The 20,824-nt window shown below is 35.6% G+C and overlaps 1 protein-coding gene across 2 annotated transcripts; it reads left to right on the plus strand.

Moving 5' to 3' along the window:
• The first annotated feature begins 16,016 nt into the window (after positions 1 to 16,016).
• On the plus strand, positions 16,017 to 19,983 carry LOC120068824 (mechanosensitive ion channel protein 1, mitochondrial-like). 2 transcript variants are annotated; one of them, XM_039020457.2, is made up of 7 exons: positions 16,017 to 16,180; positions 16,473 to 17,260; positions 17,351 to 17,628; positions 17,841 to 17,941; positions 18,091 to 18,198; positions 18,978 to 19,199; positions 19,319 to 19,983. In XM_039020457.2, exons 2-7 carry the CDS (start codon positions 16,518 to 16,520, stop codon positions 19,430 to 19,432), a joined length of 1,566 nt encoding a protein of 521 aa, XP_038876385.2. In that variant the 5' UTR covers positions 16,017 to 16,180; positions 16,473 to 16,517; the 3' UTR covers positions 19,433 to 19,983. The 2 variants fall into 2 exon arrangements, with proteins under 2 accessions (XP_038876385.2, XP_038876386.2); XM_039020458.2 differs by having other exon boundaries at positions 16,028 to 16,180; positions 16,438 to 17,260.
• The last annotated feature ends 841 nt before the right edge of the window (positions 19,984 to 20,824 follow it).

Consider the following 20,824-nt stretch of genomic DNA (forward strand, 5'->3'; position numbering starts at 1 on the left):
TATCAAAGTTCTGAAGACCAAAGCCCTTTGAAGATACAAACAATCTAACCACGTTTGAAGACTGTAGTCCTTTGGAAATACAAGCATTCTTCTAAGACTTCAACTCCACGATCATCACGCGCTTCGCTTCTTCAAATCAAGTGTACGCATTCGATTGAGAGAGAATCAGAGGATCAAGTACTAGAGATTGAACCACATCGCATCAAATTAACATTAACATCAACACTAACTTAAGTTTAACTCCATGAAACAAGTTTCTCCAGAAGCCTTGTGTGAACACTAATCCTCCAAGAAGATCAACAAGCCCGAAGGTCGATCATCTAATAAGATCAACAAGCCTAAAGGCCGATCATCTTAGAAGATCAACAAGCCCAAAGGCCAATCATCCAAGAAGATCAACAAGCCTAAAGGCCGATTATCCTAGAAGATCATTAAGCCTAAAAGTCGATCATTCAGGAAGATCAACAAGCCCAAAGGTCAATCATCCAAGAAGATCAACAAGTCCAAGAACGATCATCCAAGAAGATCATCAAGCCTAAAGGCCAATCATCCAAGAAGATCAACAAGGCCAAAGGTCGATCACCCAAGAGGATCAACAAGCCTAAAGGCCGATCATTCAAGAAGATCAACCAGCTTAATGATTATAGTTTATTTTGAAAGCATCAAAATACTATGTATTAGAGATTGTATTCACTTTCCATAAAATTAATACAAATACAAAATTCAAGTTCTACGAAATAAATTTCTATTGAAATCTCGTGCGAATAAATTGGCACACTCTGTGGGACCTCTCTACCTCTTATCTCTCTCTCAACATTCATATAACTAATGGCACCAAAGAAAGTTGCATCTAAAGCAATTGCTGCAAGCAACACCTACACAGGACTTGCCACCTGCAACCATTCAAGGGAGAGTATGCAGTAGTAAGAACAAGGTTTTTTCTTCGCAGAGAAAATCTGGGAGCAGCTAATGGAATCTTCTAAAGGCGAGATCATCATAAGAGAAAATCCCTTGTTTGACAACTCTGCCTCTACTTCTAACCAATCAAAGGAAGAATCATACCTTGACATAGTGTCTGTCATGATGCCTGATGTAATGACTGAGTCAGCCATGGCAGAGATGGAAAGGAAGATAAATCTCCTAATGAAAGCTATAGAGAAGTGAGATCATGAAATCGCTGGTTTAAGAGATCATATACAGGCTCGAGATACTGCCAAGTCGAGTCAATCTCCAGCTACAAAAGTCAATGACAAAGGAAAAATTGTCTTGCAGGAAGACCATTCGCTATAACCTACCTCTGTCGCCGCCTATCAGTTCAACAGCTGCAAGATATGATTACAAACTCCATAAGGGCTCAGTATGGAGAACCATCACAATCTTCCTTTATATACTCCAAGCCGTACACCAAGAGAATTGACAACTTGAGAATGCTAGTTGGGTATCAACCTCCAAAGTTCCAACAGTTTGACGGAAAGGGAAATTTGAAACAACATGTTGCTAATTTCATTGAAACTTGCGAAAACATAGGAACTAAAGGAGACCTGCCAATCGAGCAATTTGTTAGAATCTTAAAAGAGAATGCTTTTGACGAGTACACTAAATTGGAGCCAGAAGTGATTGACAGTTGGGAACAACTACCTCAACCGCTTCTACAGCACAAGGCGCACCATAAGCATGATGGAGTTGACGAACACAAAACAGTGAAAAGAAGAGCCGGTTATCAATTACATCAACCGATGGAAATCTCTGAGTTTGGATTGCAAAGATAGACTCACTGAATTATCTGTAGTGGAGATGTGCACCCAAGGCATATACTAGAAACTTTTCTACATTCTGCAAGGGATAAAGCCTCGTACATTTGAGGAGTTGGCAACATGTGCTCATGATATAGAGCTGAGCATTACCAACAGGGGAGCTAAAGATTTCCTGGTCCCTGAAGGGAGAAAATACAAGAGTGAAGCCAAGGGCACTGAAAAGATCGTGGATAGTGCCACAAGAGAAACTATGGTCGTTCAGGTGATCCTACTAAAACTTTCCTCTAAAGAAAAAAAAAAGTCTGGAAGAAAGCATGATGGTAGCTAGAAATGTTGCCCAACTCTCAAAGAAATACATGAGAAGGTTTATCCATTCCCGGACTTTGATGTTGCCGACATGTTGGAGTAATTATTAGAGAAACAATTTATTCAATTGTCAAAATGCAAGCGACCGGAACAGGTAAGAAAAATAGATGATCCTAACAACTATAAGTATCATCGATTCATTAGTCACCTGGTTGAAAGTGCTTCGTGCTGAAGGAGCTTATTCTAAAGTTGGCCTGTGAAAAGAAGATTGAGCTAGAGCTTGATGAAGTAGCTCAAACAAATCACGCGGCAGTAGCGATGACTTCAACTGTCCCAACATCGTCTGCGTCTCATGATTAAAGAGAAAACTTCATCTAGTTTAGGACTTTTGAGCCTATAATCGTTCGATTCCAACAAGAGATTCTAACAACGGATTGCTGAAGCAAAGATAATCATATTGAAGATGACAATGAAGGGTGGATAGTTGTAACTCGTGGAAAAATAAGATAGCCAAATTCCACCCAAAAAAAGTCGCGCTCCTATCGAAGCTATAGAAGAAGGAACAAGACTCATAAAAAGAAAGGGAAAAATGAGGTATGGAAGCCTAAACCTACTAAGGAAGAAGACGAAGACTTTCTTCAACTTCGACGACCGGTAACTTTGGCAGTATTTTTCTCAAAAAGCTTTCTCAATAATCATTCAGAGGAAGTATCAGAAGTTATTGGATGTCATGTTATCAGCATAGCAGAAGTTGACAACAACTATATAACTATTAAAGAAGTCAATGATTCAAAAAAAAAAAACCAAATAAAGTGTTTCTAGCTTCAATTGTATCAAGCCTTCAACTACTCGATCTCTAGTCTTCCAAAGATTGAGTATGGCCACGAAAGAAGAAGGAAACCAATGTCCAATGTCTACTGCAACTCAAACTTCAACTTTCAAGAGGCTGGGTATCTTCACATCAAAGAAAGATCGACCGTCAACATCTTCTTTTGATCGTCTCAAGACAACAAGCGATCAATATAAAGGAAGGATAAAATTTTTGAAGACAACATCATTTCATGAAGAAAACAACGACGAAAAGATTTATAGTCGTGTTTCTTCACGCATGAAGAGGAAATTTTCTGTTGATATAAATACAGAAGGTTCCTTGATAGTGAAGCCAAAACTCATCATATTGATGAATCCTACAAATAAAGAGGATGATCAAAGCCATGATGAAATAAGAGCTTCTAAAATTTAAACGTAGAAGTTCCTTATCACAAGAGCCTAAACTACAAGGTGCTCCTGGCCTGCATGAGCTTAAAAGGTGAACGACCAAAAAAAAAAAATCTTCATTGAATTCTGTTATGACTTGATCCCTTTCATTGTAAAGGATATATAGGCAGCTTGAAAGAAACTTCAAGTTTAGTGTAGCAAAAAAAACATTTGAACTACGTCATGACTTGATCCCTTTCTTCTAAGGTATGTCGGCAACTTAAAGAAATTTAAGTTCAATCCATAAAAAAAGAGTACCATAATCACCCTACATACGACGCTACATGACATATTGAAGACATTCATCCCTATTGGGGGCAACACAATGGATTGAAGATGTTCATCCCTCGTAAGGAGCTAGCACAATAAATAAAAGGCACACACTTGGAATGTGTTTCACTTTCTCTTTAAAATCAAACTTGGATGCTCCTCCATCTTCAAGTTCAGAGGCTTCGTCGATGCTTTTCAATCTTCAAGTTCAGAGGCTTCATCGATGCTCCTCCATCTTCAAGTTCAGAGGTTTCATCGATGCTTCATCTTCATGCTCAAGTCTGTAGGCTTTGCAATGCCATCTTCATGCTCAAAGTCGAGAAGTCGATCTCAATGCTAAGGTGCTTTATCAAACTCAAGTGCGGAGGATTCGCTGATGCTTCAAGTTCAAATGCAGAGGATTCACCGATTCTTCAAGCTCAAGTGTAGAGGATTCGCCGGTTCTTCGTCAAACTCAAATGCGGAGGATTTGTCGATGCTTTGTTAAACTCAAACGCGAAGGTTTCGTTGATGCTTTTCCATCTTCAAGTTTAGAGGCTCCATCGATGCTGCTTCGTCTTCAAGTTCAAGATCGGTGTGTATGACCCTACTTCCATCTTCAAGTTTAAGATCGTTGTGCATGACTCTACTTCCATCTTCAATTTTAAGATCGGTGTGCATGATTCTGCTTCTATCTTCAAGTTGTGCATGGCTCCACTTCCATCTCCAAGTTCAAGGTCGGTGTACATGGCTCCGTTCCATCTTCAAGTTCAAGGTCGGTGTGCATAGTTCCACTCCATCTTCAAGTGTACATGGCTCCGCTTCATCTTCAAGTTCATGGTTGGTGTGCATGGCTCGACTCCATCTTTAATGTATCCATCTACAAAATCATGACGCGGCTTCGCTTCATCTCCAAAGTCGTGGTGTGTCTTCGCTTCATCTCTAAAGTGATGGCGCGACTTCACTTCATCTCCAAAGTTGTGGTGCGGCTTCGCTTCATCTTCAAAGTCGTGGTGTACCTTCGCTTCATCTCCAAAGTCGTGGTGCGCCTTCGCTTCATCTCCAAAATGTTGGTGTGGTTCGCTTCATCTCCAAAGTCGTGGTGTGGTTTTGCTTCATCTCCAAAATGTTGGCGCAGCTTCGTTTCATCTTCACAAGTCTGGCGTGGCTCGCTCCATCTCCAAAGTCTGGCATGGCTCGCTCCATCTCCAAAGTTGATGTGCTTTACTTTAGCGTGAATAAGGAAGAAGTCCTTGTCAGCTCTTGAGAAGTTGATAATGAAATTGGAACACAGGTTATGAGCTCCTATAAAAAAAAGAATTTGAAAAAAAAAATTATTATTAAAAATTCTAGGGAGAAAGTCATTAAAAAAATGTAAAAAAAAGTGCAACAATAAAATCCTAAAAAAAGTGTAAAAAGAAAAGAAAAAGAGAAAGAGAAATTTAAAAAAAATGAAAGAATAACAAATAAAAAAAGAAATATAGAAAAATACTAAAAAATGGTAGAAAATTTAAAGGAAAAAAAACAATTGAAAGAAAAAAAATGGTGAAATAGAATTTACAAAAAAAAAAAAAAAAAAAAGAGAAGAGTTTGAAAAAAAAAGTAAAGAAACGAAGAGTTAAAAAAAACAATAAGAAAGAAAGAAAGAAAAAGAAAGAAAAAAACAAAAGAAACATTAAAAAAAAAACGATGAAAAAATACCATTAAAAAGAATAAAAAAAGAGTATAAAAAAGTTTTAAAAAAAAGGAAAAAAAGAAAAACAGAAAAAGAAGAAAATAAAATAAAAAAATAAAACAAAAAAAAGAAAGATAAGTTAAAAAAATTTAAAGGAAACCCCCTAATTTCCCAATCTTTTCTCTTTTAGTTCACAATGCCCTTGAACAAAAATTTTAAGAAAATTATCCTTGTAGTTTGTGTTGTGCTCTGTTCAACTCTTATCGGCCATTCGATTTGTAGGTCGCACCATTGCGTGCTAATGCATCATCTTCACCGACAGAAGCTTCGACCAGATGACGACGACCGGCATAGCCTCCATCAATAATGTTAAGAAAAAACAAAAAAAGGAAAAAAGAAGAAGAAGAAAGGGAAAAAAGATAGAAGATGTAAGAGAAGGCAGCTATCGGCTATCCAACAACACACGACGGCGACAATGTATCAAGCACTAAAGCCAACGATGGTGACATCCTACCACCTACGGCTAAGGAATGATAACTTGAAAAAAAAAGTTTGAAAAAGATGCATAAAAAAAATCTTGAAAAGAACGAAGAATTAAAAAAAATAGAAAAAATTGAAGAAAAAGAAGTAAGCTTGATTTTAATAAAAAAAAAAATAGAAGAACGAGACAATAGAATGGAAGGTTATGAAATTCTCACACATTTCTTCCCTATTTATATAAGAAGGGAATCAAATAAAAAACACCAATGATTTCAAATTCAAATAGAAAAAAAACTCATTTTTCTCAACCACTTGGAAATTTTGAGAAATTGTTGGAAGTTGTGATTCCATCACAAGTTAAGTGCAACCTAAAATTCAAAGATTTACTTTGTTAGATTTCTTTTTTAAGACTTCATTTTAGCTCGCCTCAAGTTTTGGTAGGTCATAAATTCTCTCCAAATTATCAAAGTTTGAGTAAAAATCAAATTATATTAGGGTCGGAATTAGGAGTAGAATTATGCTCTCAAAGTTTGGTATATTCCAATTTTTGTATAAGTGGACAATTGGATTATAGTCTAAACCATATTTTCGGAGTGAATTTAAATTATATTCAAAATCACTCCAAATTTGATGCCAAATCAAAATTGGAATAAAATTAAAATCATATTCCAAATTCAAGCCAAGATTTGGCATACTAACCAAATTTTACCTCAATGTCAAAATTTTGGCATAACTTAAGTGTTTGCCTCAAATCAAAATATGTTGTACTTCAATCTTCACCAAATCAAAGTTGAATGAAAGAGAAAGATGAAGTCAAAATTCTACTTCAAATTTGCATCAAGAATTGAGTATATCCTGAATTCTTAAAAAAAAAAAAAGTAGTATTTGAGATATTACTCAAAATTCAATTACAATTAAGGTGGAACATAAATTTTATACTCAAATTCAAATAAAAGCTTACTCTTAAACAAGAAAGTCAGGAACTAAAGTTCATCTTTTTATTTACATGGCCTAAAATGTGTCAAGCAAACGTCAAATCAAAATTTTGAGCTAAATTCTCATATATTGATCAAGATGATGCATCAAATTAAAGAAGTCAAAATCATACTTTGATTTCAAATTATCTTTTTCGAGATTCATCCATCGTATAGATTTGTATAAATCTCAAAAAAGGGCATTTGTTGAACGAGAAATTTCGGCGAATCAAGAGTTGCCACATCATCAATTAAAGCCTGAGACTATCAGAAAAATTATAAATTGGATTGAGTCGAATAATTAAAGTCGTTCGGGCTCAACCCAATTTAAACCCACGGTGAAATTTTGGGTTAAAATTAAAGAGTAAGCTCAAGTCCAGTATTTCGGCCCAACAACAAATGAACCCAAGCCCAACTTTAGTCCAAATTCAATTTAGACCCAAGCCCATGTAAGGCTCATGAGAAACATCTATAAATAGAGGTCTTATCTCTTCATTTAGGGAGGAATTGAAGGCAAAATCTCTTTGAAGATCTAAAGTCTGAAGCTCCAAGGATCTGAAGAACATAACTCCTTCAAAACTTTGAGGATCAGAAGACACTAAAGCTCTAAAGATTATAAGACATATCAAAGCTCTGAAGATCAGAAGACATTAAAGCCCTGAAGATCAGAAGACATATCAAAGTTCTGAAGACTAAAGTCCTTTGAAGATACAAGCAATCTGACCACGCTTGAAGACCGAAGTCCTTTGGAGATACAAGCATTCTGAAAATTGAAATCCTTTGGAGATACAAGCATTCTTCCAAGACTTCAACTCCAAGATCATCACGCGCTTCGCTTCCTCAAATCAAGCGTACACATTCGACCGAGAGAGAATCAGAGGATCAAATACTAGAGATCAAACCACATAGCATCAAATTAACATCAACATCAACACCAACTTAAGTTCAACTCCACGAAACAAGTTTCTCCCGAAGTCTTGTGCTAACACTAATCCTCTAAGAAGATCAACAAGCCCGAAGGCCGATCATCCAAGAAGATCAACGAGCCTAAAGACCGATCGTCCAAGAAGATCAATAAGTCTAAAGACCGATCATCCAAGAAGATCAACAAGCCTAAAGGCCGACCATCCAAGAAGATCAACATGCCTAAAGGCCGATCATCCAAGAAGATCAATATGCCTAAAGGCCGATCATCCAAGAAGATCAACAAGCCCAAAGGCTGATCATCCTAGAAGATCATCAAGCCCAAAAGTCGATCATCCAAAAAGATCAACAAGCCCAAAGGCCGATCATCCAAGAAGATCAACAAGCCCAAAGATTGATCACCCAAGAGGATCATCAAACCCAAAAGTTGATCATCCAAAAAGATCAACAAGCCCAAAGGCCGATCATCCAAGAAGATCAACAAGCCTAAGGATGATCATCCAAGAAAATCATCAAGCCCAAAGGTCAATCATCCAAGAACATCATCAAGCCCAAAGGTCAATCATCCAAGAAGATCAACAAGCCCAAAGGTCGATCACCCTAGAGGATCAACAGGCCCAAAGGCCGATCATTCAAGAAGGTCAACCAGCTTAAAGATTATAGTTTATTTTGAAAGCATCAAAATACTATGTATTAGAGATTGTACTCACTTTCCACAAAATTAATACAAATACAAAGTTTAAGTTCCACGAAATAAATTTCTATTGAAATCTCGTGCAAACACACCTAACTTTCAATTTTGTGTTTAATAGGTCAATGAAAAATTTTGAAAAAAAAATATTGATTAAATGATTTATAGGGATCCTAAACTATTAAAATTAGGGCTTACAAGAAAAATAACAAAATTTAAAGTTTTATTTGAAAAAATAGAAAAAAAGTTTCAAAACCGTAGAAATAGCAAAACAAATTTATATAGAAAATACTAATTAGTAAATGATAAAACTACCCTAGAAACAACTAAATTAAATACAAACGAGAATACAAAGATACATCGCTTCAAAAACAATTTGAATACCACAAATACACTCTACCTAAATATTCTAGAACCATAACTACATTGTATCTAAACATTCCAGAAACAAAAACTGAAAATCATTCAATATGATCCTTAATACATTTGGTTGCCTATAGAATACGTGTATGTGAGGGAAGCTGATGACCAGGTGGCGGGGGTCATCAGAAACTTATGGATGTCCACAATGATGGACTTTTTCCAAGGTGAGAAAGAGCAAAGTTGATTGTACTAATGAAGTTGTTAGCAAATGAGTATTTGAAGGAATTTCAACTTAAGGATGATGTAACTATTGAAAATATGATTGCGTTTTAACATAAAATCAGTTGTAAGGAGTTTCAGCGTCTTCATTCCATGTAACTAGTTTACCCATAGGATATTGAAAGCCAACTTTAAACACTATCAATCTCAGAACGCCATTATTGAAAATAATGTACGAAGTAGAAAAAGTGTAACATCCTGATTTATCATTTAATTTTCATTAATTTATTTTGGATTGTTTGGATAGATTGGAATTTAAGATTTAAGTAATTTTCTAAATTAGCTCTAATTTAATTATTCTGAGTTAATTAGAATTATATTTGGCTTGTGGTTAAAATTGGATTTTATAATCAGGCAATTCAATTTTTATTTAAGTGGTTGAAGATTTGAAATTATATTGGAGGGAAATTTTGAAAAATATTTGAGATATTGGGCTTAATTAAATTAGGCCTAATTAGATAAGGATTATGAGTTATTGTGGAAGAAGAATATTTATTGAGAACATCTTTTACTTTGGACTTGAAATTTAAAGACAAAAATATATTTATTTTTTGAATGAAAGAAGGAAAAGGAAAAGGAAAAAAAATTGTTATATATATATATATATATATTTGTTTCTTTAGGGTTTTGTTAAGTTAGGGAAAGAAAAAGAGAGTTTGGAAAAAGAAAAAAAAAAAAGAAAAGGAAAGTTATTAAGAAGTCTCTATCGGCACCCCTCCCTCCACGCGAAACCCCTCCAACGCAAGGGCCCAACACCGCCTTCTTCCCTTCTTCTTTGCCCTTACGTCAATCGTTCTCTTTCTGCAACAACTTTCTTCGCTGCTGGTCTTCATCCCTTGTCGGCGTCGCTCTTCAACCGTCGTCACATCTTCGTTCAACAGCTCGTCCACGCCGTCGACATCTCTAGGTTGCACTGTCAGTCTAATCCCAGTCACACTGTCGGTATAATGTCATTTTCTGCCGGTCGTCGTCCTGTGAGGTTTCGTTGGTAAACGGTCTTGGTAGCAGGTTCATTGAATTTTTTTAAGGTTGTTTTGGATGCACGCTTGTGACTGATATGTGTTTCCTTCAGGATCACGTTTATGACTAATATGTGACCATTTGGATTCACTACAACTGATATGATATAAGTTAACATCATTGCCTAGATAAAATGTTTAACATGTTACCTAGAGGGCCTAGTAATGGGTCACTTACTGAGTATTTTTATACTCATCATTTCTTCTTTTATGTTTTGCAAGCAATGATAGAAATAGGTTGGCAAGTGACAAACGAAACCCGTGACAAAGCCATATGGAAACAAAAGAAATCGTTTCTGCTTAGTCCATGTTTTTCTTTACTCTTATGATTGTTTTGACATTTAAAGTGTATAGTCAGACGGGATATTTTATTGTCTTAGAAATTTTATTCGAACTGGTTGTTATTTTTGGGACCTCGATTAAATGTTTTGCTTATTTGATTTAATTATTAATGTGATAATTTGGTTTGAATAGTTGTGGTTAAAGTAACTTTTATCAAAGAGACCAATGAGCAGAAGCGAGATCGTTCTAAATCCCATTGTGACAGAACATACACATTTACAATCAAACAGTAATAGTTATGCATAAACTCTAAATTATAGCATGCTTTGAAAGTAAAATACTAAGGATTAAGAGTACTTACCCTTGAAGAACTATTCTTCTCATTCCGTCGATGTAACAACACGATCGTTCACCAACACGAACGTCACGCCTCGACAATCTCCACGATCAAGAACAAACGAAACTTAACCCTCAAACAGTAAGTAGACACCACCAGAAGACTACCTTGATATTCTCGATGTGAGAACCCAAGAGTTGTGGACTCTGTATGGATTTGGTAGAGGGTAGGAGGAATTGACAGATCGTGTAGACGATTGAGTAAGTGGGAGATGACTAAAGTATATCATATAGATTGAGTACTCGATTGTTTAGAAAATAAGTGTCTATCGTATAGCAAACTCGTTGCACAATTGTTTATGCTCTCAAGCTATCGTATAGCTAATTCTCTTATGCGTCCGATTGTTAATCGTTTAATGATCGCATCATAAAAAAAAATGAAAACGATTTTCATTTTATCCACCAGTTAACATAACTGATCACAACTTCCCACTAAGTTGGTTATTGGGAGAAAAAACTGAAATCAATTATTCCATAATTGATTTTTACAAATATAAATAATATATATTCATAACCTATAGTTTTAATATCACAGCTCATGCAATATATAAATCACAGTTCTTTTTCTCCCTTATAGCATTTAATAATAATTCCTCCAATAAATGTATCTAATACATTGAGTCAATTATATCTCATATAATTGATGCAATTTAATTATACCATATATAATCAAATTTCCTCTTGTTAACTTGAACACTTTAAAGTAACCCAAAAACTGATTCTCAACATGAATCCATTGAGCTACCAAAGGGACCTTATGGACCTGTAGCTTCAAGCTCCAACGATACGTTAATAATTGACTAAACTCTTTAATCACAATATCCACAATCTGTTAACTGGTAGGCATTCCACTAAAGTCCGATAGCCGCACTCTTTATGCTACAGATATATTTCTGTGTCCATTGAATATAACCAATCAACAGTACAATGACCCTTCACAAATCGCTCGTAAGTACAGTAGGGCCAATTTATCGTTTTTGCCCATGTAATTACATCTAACTTCTTAAGTACCACTGATTCCTGTAATGAACACTACATCATAGTCCTACTATGAGTAAATCCTTCTCGGGCTAAGAGAAGGTGTGGCGCCATATTGTTCAAGTCCCGGAATCAGCCCTTAAGGGAACAAATTATCTACTTACCCCTGAATCGAGGAAGGAGTGAATTTCGTGTTGTGTAACGGAGTTTCTAGCTCCCCAATCAGACGAATCCCCAAAGTGGTAGGTTTGAGTCGACGATCTGGCCATTCTTACCCATACAAATCAAAGGACTGCCCTCATAGGCAGGAGTTCCTAACTCACTTAGGATTAAGGTCATGTTACCTATGGTCATTATAATGAAATGAAAGTCTCTGTCATGAACGACATTATATAATAAGACTAAACATTTTGTGGTCCGGTCTTATACAAACTCTTTTGTATAGAGCATCCTCATTCACATGTCTAATACATGAATGGTCAGGATCAGACCATTTGTAGCACTTTACAACACTTGTAACATCAACAAAGCAGGCCACACTCGTAGTGTCAACAGAATAAAGTTTCCCTCCTTTATCCATATACTACAGACTATTTAGGTTATCACTTAAAGCACGATCCACTTGTATGTCATCACATACATGCTTAAGTTACAACGATAATGAGGGATCTTAATTTATTGGTTTGTGGTAAATGAAACTAAAATATCTCATATTTCAAAGACTGTAGTGAATAAAATATCTCATATTATTACATCACATAATGTTGTTCATACAGATGTTTAAAAACTACTAGACCTTACGAGATTTAGGGCATCACACCCAAAAATGGTTTGAATAGTTGTCCTTGTTTCCATTAAATTTATGTTTTATTAGTCAAAATATTTGAATGAAAATGTGCATTTGTTAGTAACGACCCATGCTAGAGTTCTAGAATGGTCGGGTTGTTACAGTTGGTATAAGATCCTAAGATTTAGGTTTTGTAGACTGACTTACAAGGTAAGTCTTGGTTCGGAGTCCTTTATGGCTATTCATGGATTCTTCGCCCTCGCCAGGTATGTTTCTAGTTAAGATGTTAAACAAAAAATTTGTACACATGACCTTGCCTGTTTTCTTTAAAGTTGGTGTTAGACTGTTTAATTGACTGAGAAATTGAAAGAGGTTGACTATACTATGTCGAAGTGCATGAAGGGGTGGTTGTGGAGGAAGGACGGGTCGTAGGAAGGGTGGATGCCACCCACCCATTGAGAATATTGCAGAGAATGAGGAACAAACATCAGTCCACCTACCTCCTGATGCATTCGTCACCCAAGCTGATCTTGCTGCACTGATAGTTCAGTTAGAGGAAAAATTCAAGAGTATAATGGAAGAGGTGTTAGTGTAATGATAATTTTTAATCTTTCAACATGTGAACAAATATGAATGTGAATGAATGAACAAGTCCATGTCCCCGACAACGATGCCATAAACTTGTACACTGCTGAATTGATGTTCTCTAAATAAGCATATGTGGATATGGACAATGATGAATGCGAATCATACAAGCTCATATTGCCATAAACTTGATGACTTGGAAAGATGGATATGGAGTGTGGATGTTGTGTTATGCTTATTTACATTTTATGCGATACTACTTCTAAATGTATGCGTTATTAATGAAATGCTTGTAGTATGCTATGCGTTGTCACAAGTTTCCTTGCGCTGAAACCAAGTATAATTCCAACACAAGTTTCTCGGAGTAATCCGAGGTCGAACACAGGGATTGTTGTTATTAATGTGTTACATTTGTGATATATACGACCGGTGTTTTTACAATTAATAAAGATTGTGTGTGTACAGGAAAGTAAATTGCGGCAAAGTAAAATTGTACAGGCAAACTAAAGTTGTGTTAATAAAATAAAGTTCAATAAAAATAAACCTAAGCTAACGCGATGCAAGATACAAGATACATGATATACATGATATTGAGTTCGAGATTGACTGTGAAGTTTATACAAAGGATCGTGGTATGCGATGACAAAGCTTTATGGATAGATCAGAAAGGGAAAGAATAATTAGTACAAACATTACAAGTTTGTTAATTGCGTTAAAGATATAACTAAGGTTCCGCTTTCCCTTGGCGTACACCTCTCGGTGATCGGCCGTGTTCCTATATCTCTATGGTGAAACAGGGATGAACGTGATGAACGCAAGGTTGCTTCCATCTCTGGAAGTACTTCTCGCTTTAGTGAACGCATTCTTCCAACCCTCTCTTGATAGGCGGAATGGCATCTTCACATCTACTCTCACAGGTGAAGATGCCGTCTAGTATGCTTTGACTAAACATAATTATTTCCTTAACCCAATTAATTTACTTGCTCAATTATTGCTAATTATCCAAGGGATTAAGAAAACATCGTGAAGAAAGTGAAATATGGAAGAACAGAAATAGGCAAAGAGATGGAGATGGAAATGATCATAACATTTAATTATAGAATTAAGCGTCTGATACATGGTGTGAATGATATACTAAGAAGATGAATACAATTGATGATAAAGAGATAGAAACAAATACAGAAGAGTGTCAACGTCTTGACACAGATCTGGATGGTAGATTTGTTTGCCGACATGTGAAGTGGATGAAGAGAAGGGCTTCCCTCTCGAGCTTGCTCATCCGGTAGAAGTGACCTTCGTACAGAGCTTCAACAGCGGGGATCAGAAGGATTCTTTTCTGGAGACTCACCTCTCGACCTTGTCTCTTAATTCTTCCCGGATCTACTCTGATTAGTCGCTCAACCAGTCTCTCTCAGATTAATATATGCACTTTTCCTTGTATTCAAACATATATTTTCAGTGGAATAGCTAGAGCTATTTATAGGCTCAGCTTTGACTCTCTGCATTGTGGTCCCCACTTTATTGTTAAGGCAGTTCCTGAAATGGTGGAGTGAATATTCCTTCTATTACGCAATCAATCCCGTCAGAAATGCACAACGGTCAGCTGCACACGCGTCAGAATCCTTCGCAATTGCGTTGTTCTTTCACATCTTTGATCGTTTGCTCACATGCGGTGTTGTTTTTTTATTACTGCATGCGATTGAAGCTGTGTTGATCGTAAAGCTCTTGATCGATTGTCGCATGTGCCGTCATTGCGTTGATCATCTATTCATTTCTGAATGATGGGCGCAGTGTGATGTAGATGCGTTGTTCAGTTTATCTTGAGTCATGAACGCATGCGGTGACTTTATTTCCTGCAAAACAGACTTGAAATATTCTTTTCTACCATCGCAATGATGTCAGTGGGTGTATTGATGACAATTTATAATTCTTGCATTTCTTAGCTAATTTCTATACAATTGACGCAACTTTCATTTCTTTTGGCCGCAATATCTAAATAAAACAGTATAAATAACTTGTATTTCTACAAGTTATCAGTTAGCTCGACGAAAACTGCCTCAGGATGTTCTTGCTCTCAAGGCCTTGCTCCACAGTAGAATATGCAGGATCTGTTCGCCGAGGCCAAACATCTGAGAGATTTCAAGAAACATAACCCTTGCATGTTTAATAGGTCACTGAAGAACCCTACAAAGGCAAAAGTGTGGCTATCTTCCATAGAGACGATTTTTCTGTATATGAAGTGCCTGGATGACCAGAAGGTACAACGTGCAATTTTCTTGCTTATAGATAACACTGTCATCTAGTGGTGGTCCGCTGAATGGAAAAAATATATCAAATGCATTTTATCTCTATAATCAAAAAAGAGAAAAAATCGTAATAAATACACTTTATCTCTCCATAATAAATGTATTATATGGTGATTTATGCTAAGCTTTGAATTTATATACTATGGTATATTGGTTAGAATATTTTCAAATTCCTAAAAAAAATATTATGAGTATATTTTAAATAACCATGGATCTGCGGAAAAAAAACGTGAAACGAATGAAAATTGAAAAAAATTATTAAATATATTTTCTCTCTCTAATTAAATTAAATAAAGAAAAAAAATCTCAACAAATAAATGCATTTTCTCTTTCCATTTGAAAATATGAAAAATCTTCTATCTCCATAATAAATACAGTTTCTCTCTCCATTATTAAGAAAGTTTTGAAAATAGGGAAATATATATAAAAATTAAGAACAAAAAGAATAAGAAAAGGATAATTTTTTTCAAAAATAATATTAAAAGTCTTTCTTAAAAAAATCAAATTTAAAGACATTTTTAAAATATAAGACGTTTTTTTTGGGTAAAAATCCCTTTATTTATTAATTAGTCTAAGAAAATCTTACTTTTTGTTGGCGATTCACTGGGCCGAGCCCTTGCTTCTATGGGCTAGCCCAACTCAAACCCTATACACACCGACCCATTAGCATATCACGATTCACGACAATGGAATGAACACATCCGACGGTTTAAAATAAAATTGATCCTCTACGGCTTGGCTCACAATTCACAAGTTGTTCCTTCCAAATTTCTCGGCACAATCCCTTTGCCACTGCGTTCCTTGCAAGGTAGGAACTCGTCTGAGGAGCTTTTAGGAGCTCCAGTTTTCACTTCATTCAGATTCCTCCATATTAGGTCAGTGATTTTGAAGTTTCTGGCAATTTATATTTTAGTTGTAGAAGAATTCATTTGAATTTAGCATTGCTTTGCGTTTGATCGTTTGGATGTGATTTGAATCATTTGATTTGTTTTCATTTTCTTTTTTTCAATTTATTTGCTTCCAGATTATGGTTTTGAGTTTGTGGATGTAATCGAAGCCTTTTATGCTGTTTGTGTTTCTATAATGTGTCTTCGCTGTAAATTGTGATGTTGCTGAATGTCCTTTCTTGTAGATTTGGTATCTCAATTGATAAATCTTGTGTTCCAGCCTGGTCCTTACGGAGTTTACTAGACGTGAGAAGGATTTGCTTCAATGGCATGCAGAAGGTTTGCTGCGTGCTCATTTCAATCTTTCAAGCCTTACACAAAGATTTCCGAATACGTTGACCGGGTTCTCAGACCGAGTGTTGTTCTAAATAAAAGATACTATAGAGATGAATCTCACAGTTTGAAGAGCGCCTCTGTATGTCGTTTACATATCCCAAGTTATGGCACACATCGCATTGATACATTTCTGCCCGCATCGTCAGTGAAATACTGGAGCACTACCCCTTTTATTTCTCTTGGGAATCTGTCAAATTCTCGGTTTTATTCATCGGCTTCTAGTAGAAAAGCTGATGTACCTGGAGATACTGGTGTGCCAGCAGCTTCTGCGGGTGTTGAACAGGATATCAGTAACCCCCCTGATCTTGGAAGGGACTTGCTTGATCGGGTTAAGGATGTTTGGCAGAGTGCTGTAGATGCAGCATCTTATACCGGGCAGAAGGCTAAAGAAGTGTCAGATGAATTGTCTCCGCATGTAGATAAACTCTTTGATTCACATCCATATCTGAAAAATGTGATTGTTCCCGTAAGTATGACCTTGACTGCTACTCTTTTGGCTTGGGTGGTAATGCCTAGGCTTTTGAGGAGATTTCATAAGTATTCAATGCGAAGTCCTGTTTCCATACTATCTGGAAGCATACCTAGTGTGGAAATTCCATATGAGAAAAGTTTTTGGGGTGCACTCGAGGATCCTTTGCGATATCTTGTTACCTTCTTTGCATTTTCTCAAATGTAAGTGGCTCTTTCTCTTAATTATACACTAGTTTCCAGGCTATGTACTTTATCTTCCCTCACATTATTTGTTTAAACTTCGACTTGCAGTGGCATGATGGTTGCACCAACTGCAGTAGCACAGGAGTTTGTTTCACAGGCATGCAGAGGGGCTGTGATCCTTTCCCTTGTCTGGTTTATCTATCGCTGGAAAACAAATGTGTTATCTCGAGCCTTGGCCATCCAGACTTTTGCAGGGCTTGATCGGGACAGGTTACTTACCATTGACAAAGTTTCATCTGTTGCCTTATTTGCTATTGGATTGATGGCTTTGGCCGAGGCATCTGGTGTGGCTGTTCAATCGATGTTGACAGTTGGTGGTATTGGAGGTGAGAGATTGGTGACAAATTGACTTTGCAGTTTTATTTCCATTCTACAAAATTGACTTTGCACTTTTTTGTTTTTTGAAAAAGCCAGCCTCTCTCTTGATAAATAAACATTACTCATGTAGTCACTTTTATATTATTGATGGATAGAGATATGCTTGAGATAACAATCATGTTCTTGGTAATACTTTAAATCACTTACTTCCTCTTTGCAGGAGTCGCCACTGCTTTTGCTGCAAGGGACATACTTGGGAATATTCTGAGTGGCTTAACAATGCAGTTTTCACAACCCTTTTCACTTGGAGATACAATTAAGGTGTGTGTAATCTTTTTCTCTCTGCATTTTCTTGAAAGTGATGACAATCAAACAACTTAATGGAAACTTTAGATTGTCTATGCAAGTTTATTCTATTGGTCTTTTCTTGTTAACTTGCAATCATATGAATTGAAATTTTCAATTTGCAGGCTGGTGCTATTGAAGGTCAAGTTGTGGAAATGGGACTCATGTCAACATTGCTATTAAGTGCTGAAAAATTTCCAATCGTCGTTCCAAATTCTCTGTTTTCTAGCCAGGTGGACCTTTTGCTTCTCCTCCTCCTCCTCCCTGTCCTTCAATATTTATTGTTCTCGGCCCTTATTTTTATTTCTATATTATCACCGTACCTTTACTTGTTCACCCGACATACTGGGCTATATGCTTCCTTTTGGGGGTTTTAATATAATTCCAGGCATATTTAACAAATAGTCTCCATAGTTTAAGGATTCATGTCTTGCTAATATTTTGATTAAGGACATTTGCCATCAGGGAGATTTGAAGGGATATGGGCCTTCTCTTTGAAATTCAAGTTTAGGTAAAATTGTGATCCTCTAGAAACTTTTCCTCATGAAGCAAGAGCCTATGATTGTTATGTTTAAATCCTTTTACTGGAAGGCTGGAAATATTTTCTATTGCTAACTTTAACAATTTTCAAATATCCAACTTTTTGTACCCCCAAAAAAAAAAAAAAAAAAAAAATCACATCTCTAACTCCCGGAGGAGAAAAAGAGCAATTAACTTTTTGGACCTGGAAAGCTTTCTTGCTATCTCTATATTCTATGTTTGATTTTTGAACTTATGCTGAGATTCTTGGCATATGCTATGTAGTGTCTCAATATTTATATTTTTGCATGAATCTCTTAGATTAATTATTCTCTCAAGGGATTGCTCATTTGGTTCCATCTGCTTCAACCCATTTCAGTTAACACGTTGAAGACTGCGATGGAGTTCTTGGATTAAAATAATGGTTTAGTCCAATTTTTTATGTTGTGGTTATTCTAAAGTTTCAGTTATAAAGTGGTGATAACTTTTGTAGGTAATTATAAATAAGTCGCGGGCACAGTGGCGTGCAATCACGAAGAAAATTCCTTTGCAGGTTGATGATTTTAGTACAGTTTCTCGGATATCAGATGGTATTAAGAATATGCTTATGTCTCACCCTAAGGTGTTCTTGGGCAAGGAGGTTCCTTATTGTTTTCTCTCTCAAATTGAAAGTACATGTGCAGAATTGACACTCGGTTGTAATCTTAAAAAAATGGTAAGCTTAATATTTCTCGTGGTCATCTTTACCTATTATTCGCTTATGGTCGTTGGTACTCCTTTGACATGTTGTCCTTTCAAACTTTACAATTACAAAATTGAAAATTGTTTGTGTAGGGTAAAGAAGATTTGTTCTCTACAGAGCAAGATATTCTCCTTCAGTCAGTACGGATCATTAAGGAGAATGGCGCAACCTTAGGTAGCACCATGTCAGATTGGACGAACAAGTGACAATGTACTTCAAAGAAAAATATTCACACTTATGGGGGTCAATCTTTTGCTATTCCCACGTCGTTTCAATGCAAGCAGTTCAGCAGCATATCTCAATGCGATTGGAAGAGCCATGAATTCGGTTTAGAAGAAAGCAACTCATCCATCAACGCGAAATTCTGAACCACCCCAAGAAACTACCATATTGTCGTACAAATCCTTTTGCCTGTGTTCTTTTTGGCAGCCTGGAATATGTGCGAGAGACCGAGATAGCCAGATTAAAATGTCGAATTTCCTGCTCGGCGTGGACACTGGCATTTTTGTAAAGCTTCACAAGTATTTTTTTGGTCAAAATTTCCCTATATGATGCAATGGATTTAGTTCCTTCATGTTTTCACATTTTGTGAATATTTTTCTTATTTTTTGTGAAATGAAACTAGCTAAAGGTTTGGCCAAGGGAGAGTAAAGATGCTCTAATAGCTTGTCTGAGATCTCCAGCAATCAATTTCTTGGGAGGTAACCTCCAAAAACTATCATGTTGTAAATCTAAATGTGGTTCAAATTTCTGAACACGTTTTGTCCCCATTTTTTTAAAAAATCAAAATAGTACAATAATGGGATTTTGTTTTTTTTTTTTTTTAATTTTTAATTTTTAGTTTTGTTTGTTTAGGACTTGTTACAGTAAATTCAAAATACTAAATTCTAATTTAAATAATTGTTTAAAATGTGTTTGATACTATTTTTATAGATCATAAAACTAATTGTAGTTACTTATTTAATGTTAATTGACAACAAACTATTATTAATTTATTCATTAATATGTTTTATATTTAAAAAATATGTAAATTATTATTTTATAATATTATATGATTTATAATATATTATATAATATATATTTTAATTCTTTTAAGAAAATGAATTGAATTTATAACATGATATTTTTAAATATTTTTATCTTTATATGATATAATTCTAAGCTCTACAATTGAAATTTTAAAATCTAGATTTAATGAAAACATAAAATTGTTGTTTTTAGAATTTGTACGATAGTTTTTAGAAATAAAAATTTAGTTGTCTATCAAATACATAAGCTTAACTTAGTGAACCTAAAAATTGTAAAATGCAGGTCTGAAGTTTCTGATCATTCCCCGAAAAATTGTAAATTATTCTCTTATAACGTAAAACGAATTTGACAATATTATCTTGCTAACTAGAATCTTCGAACTTTCGACACCAAAACTTTGATATTTTTTTTTCCTTTTTACAATAACTTTGATTTAATTTTCACCGCTAGCTATAAAAATATGTTTTCTTTATTCTAACGTATTGTTTTGTTCTTATTGAACATAAAAGTCAATTAGCAATAGCGGCACCGAGTACTGATTTTCCACGGTGTGTACCTCACTTTTCTTT

The sequence above is a fragment of the Benincasa hispida genome, chromosome 1, assembly GCF_027475165.1.
Source record: "Benincasa hispida cultivar pf3 chromosome 1, pf3_genome.v1.1, whole genome shotgun sequence".
Lineage (NCBI taxonomy): Eukaryota > Viridiplantae > Streptophyta > Magnoliopsida > Cucurbitales > Cucurbitaceae > Benincasa > Benincasa hispida.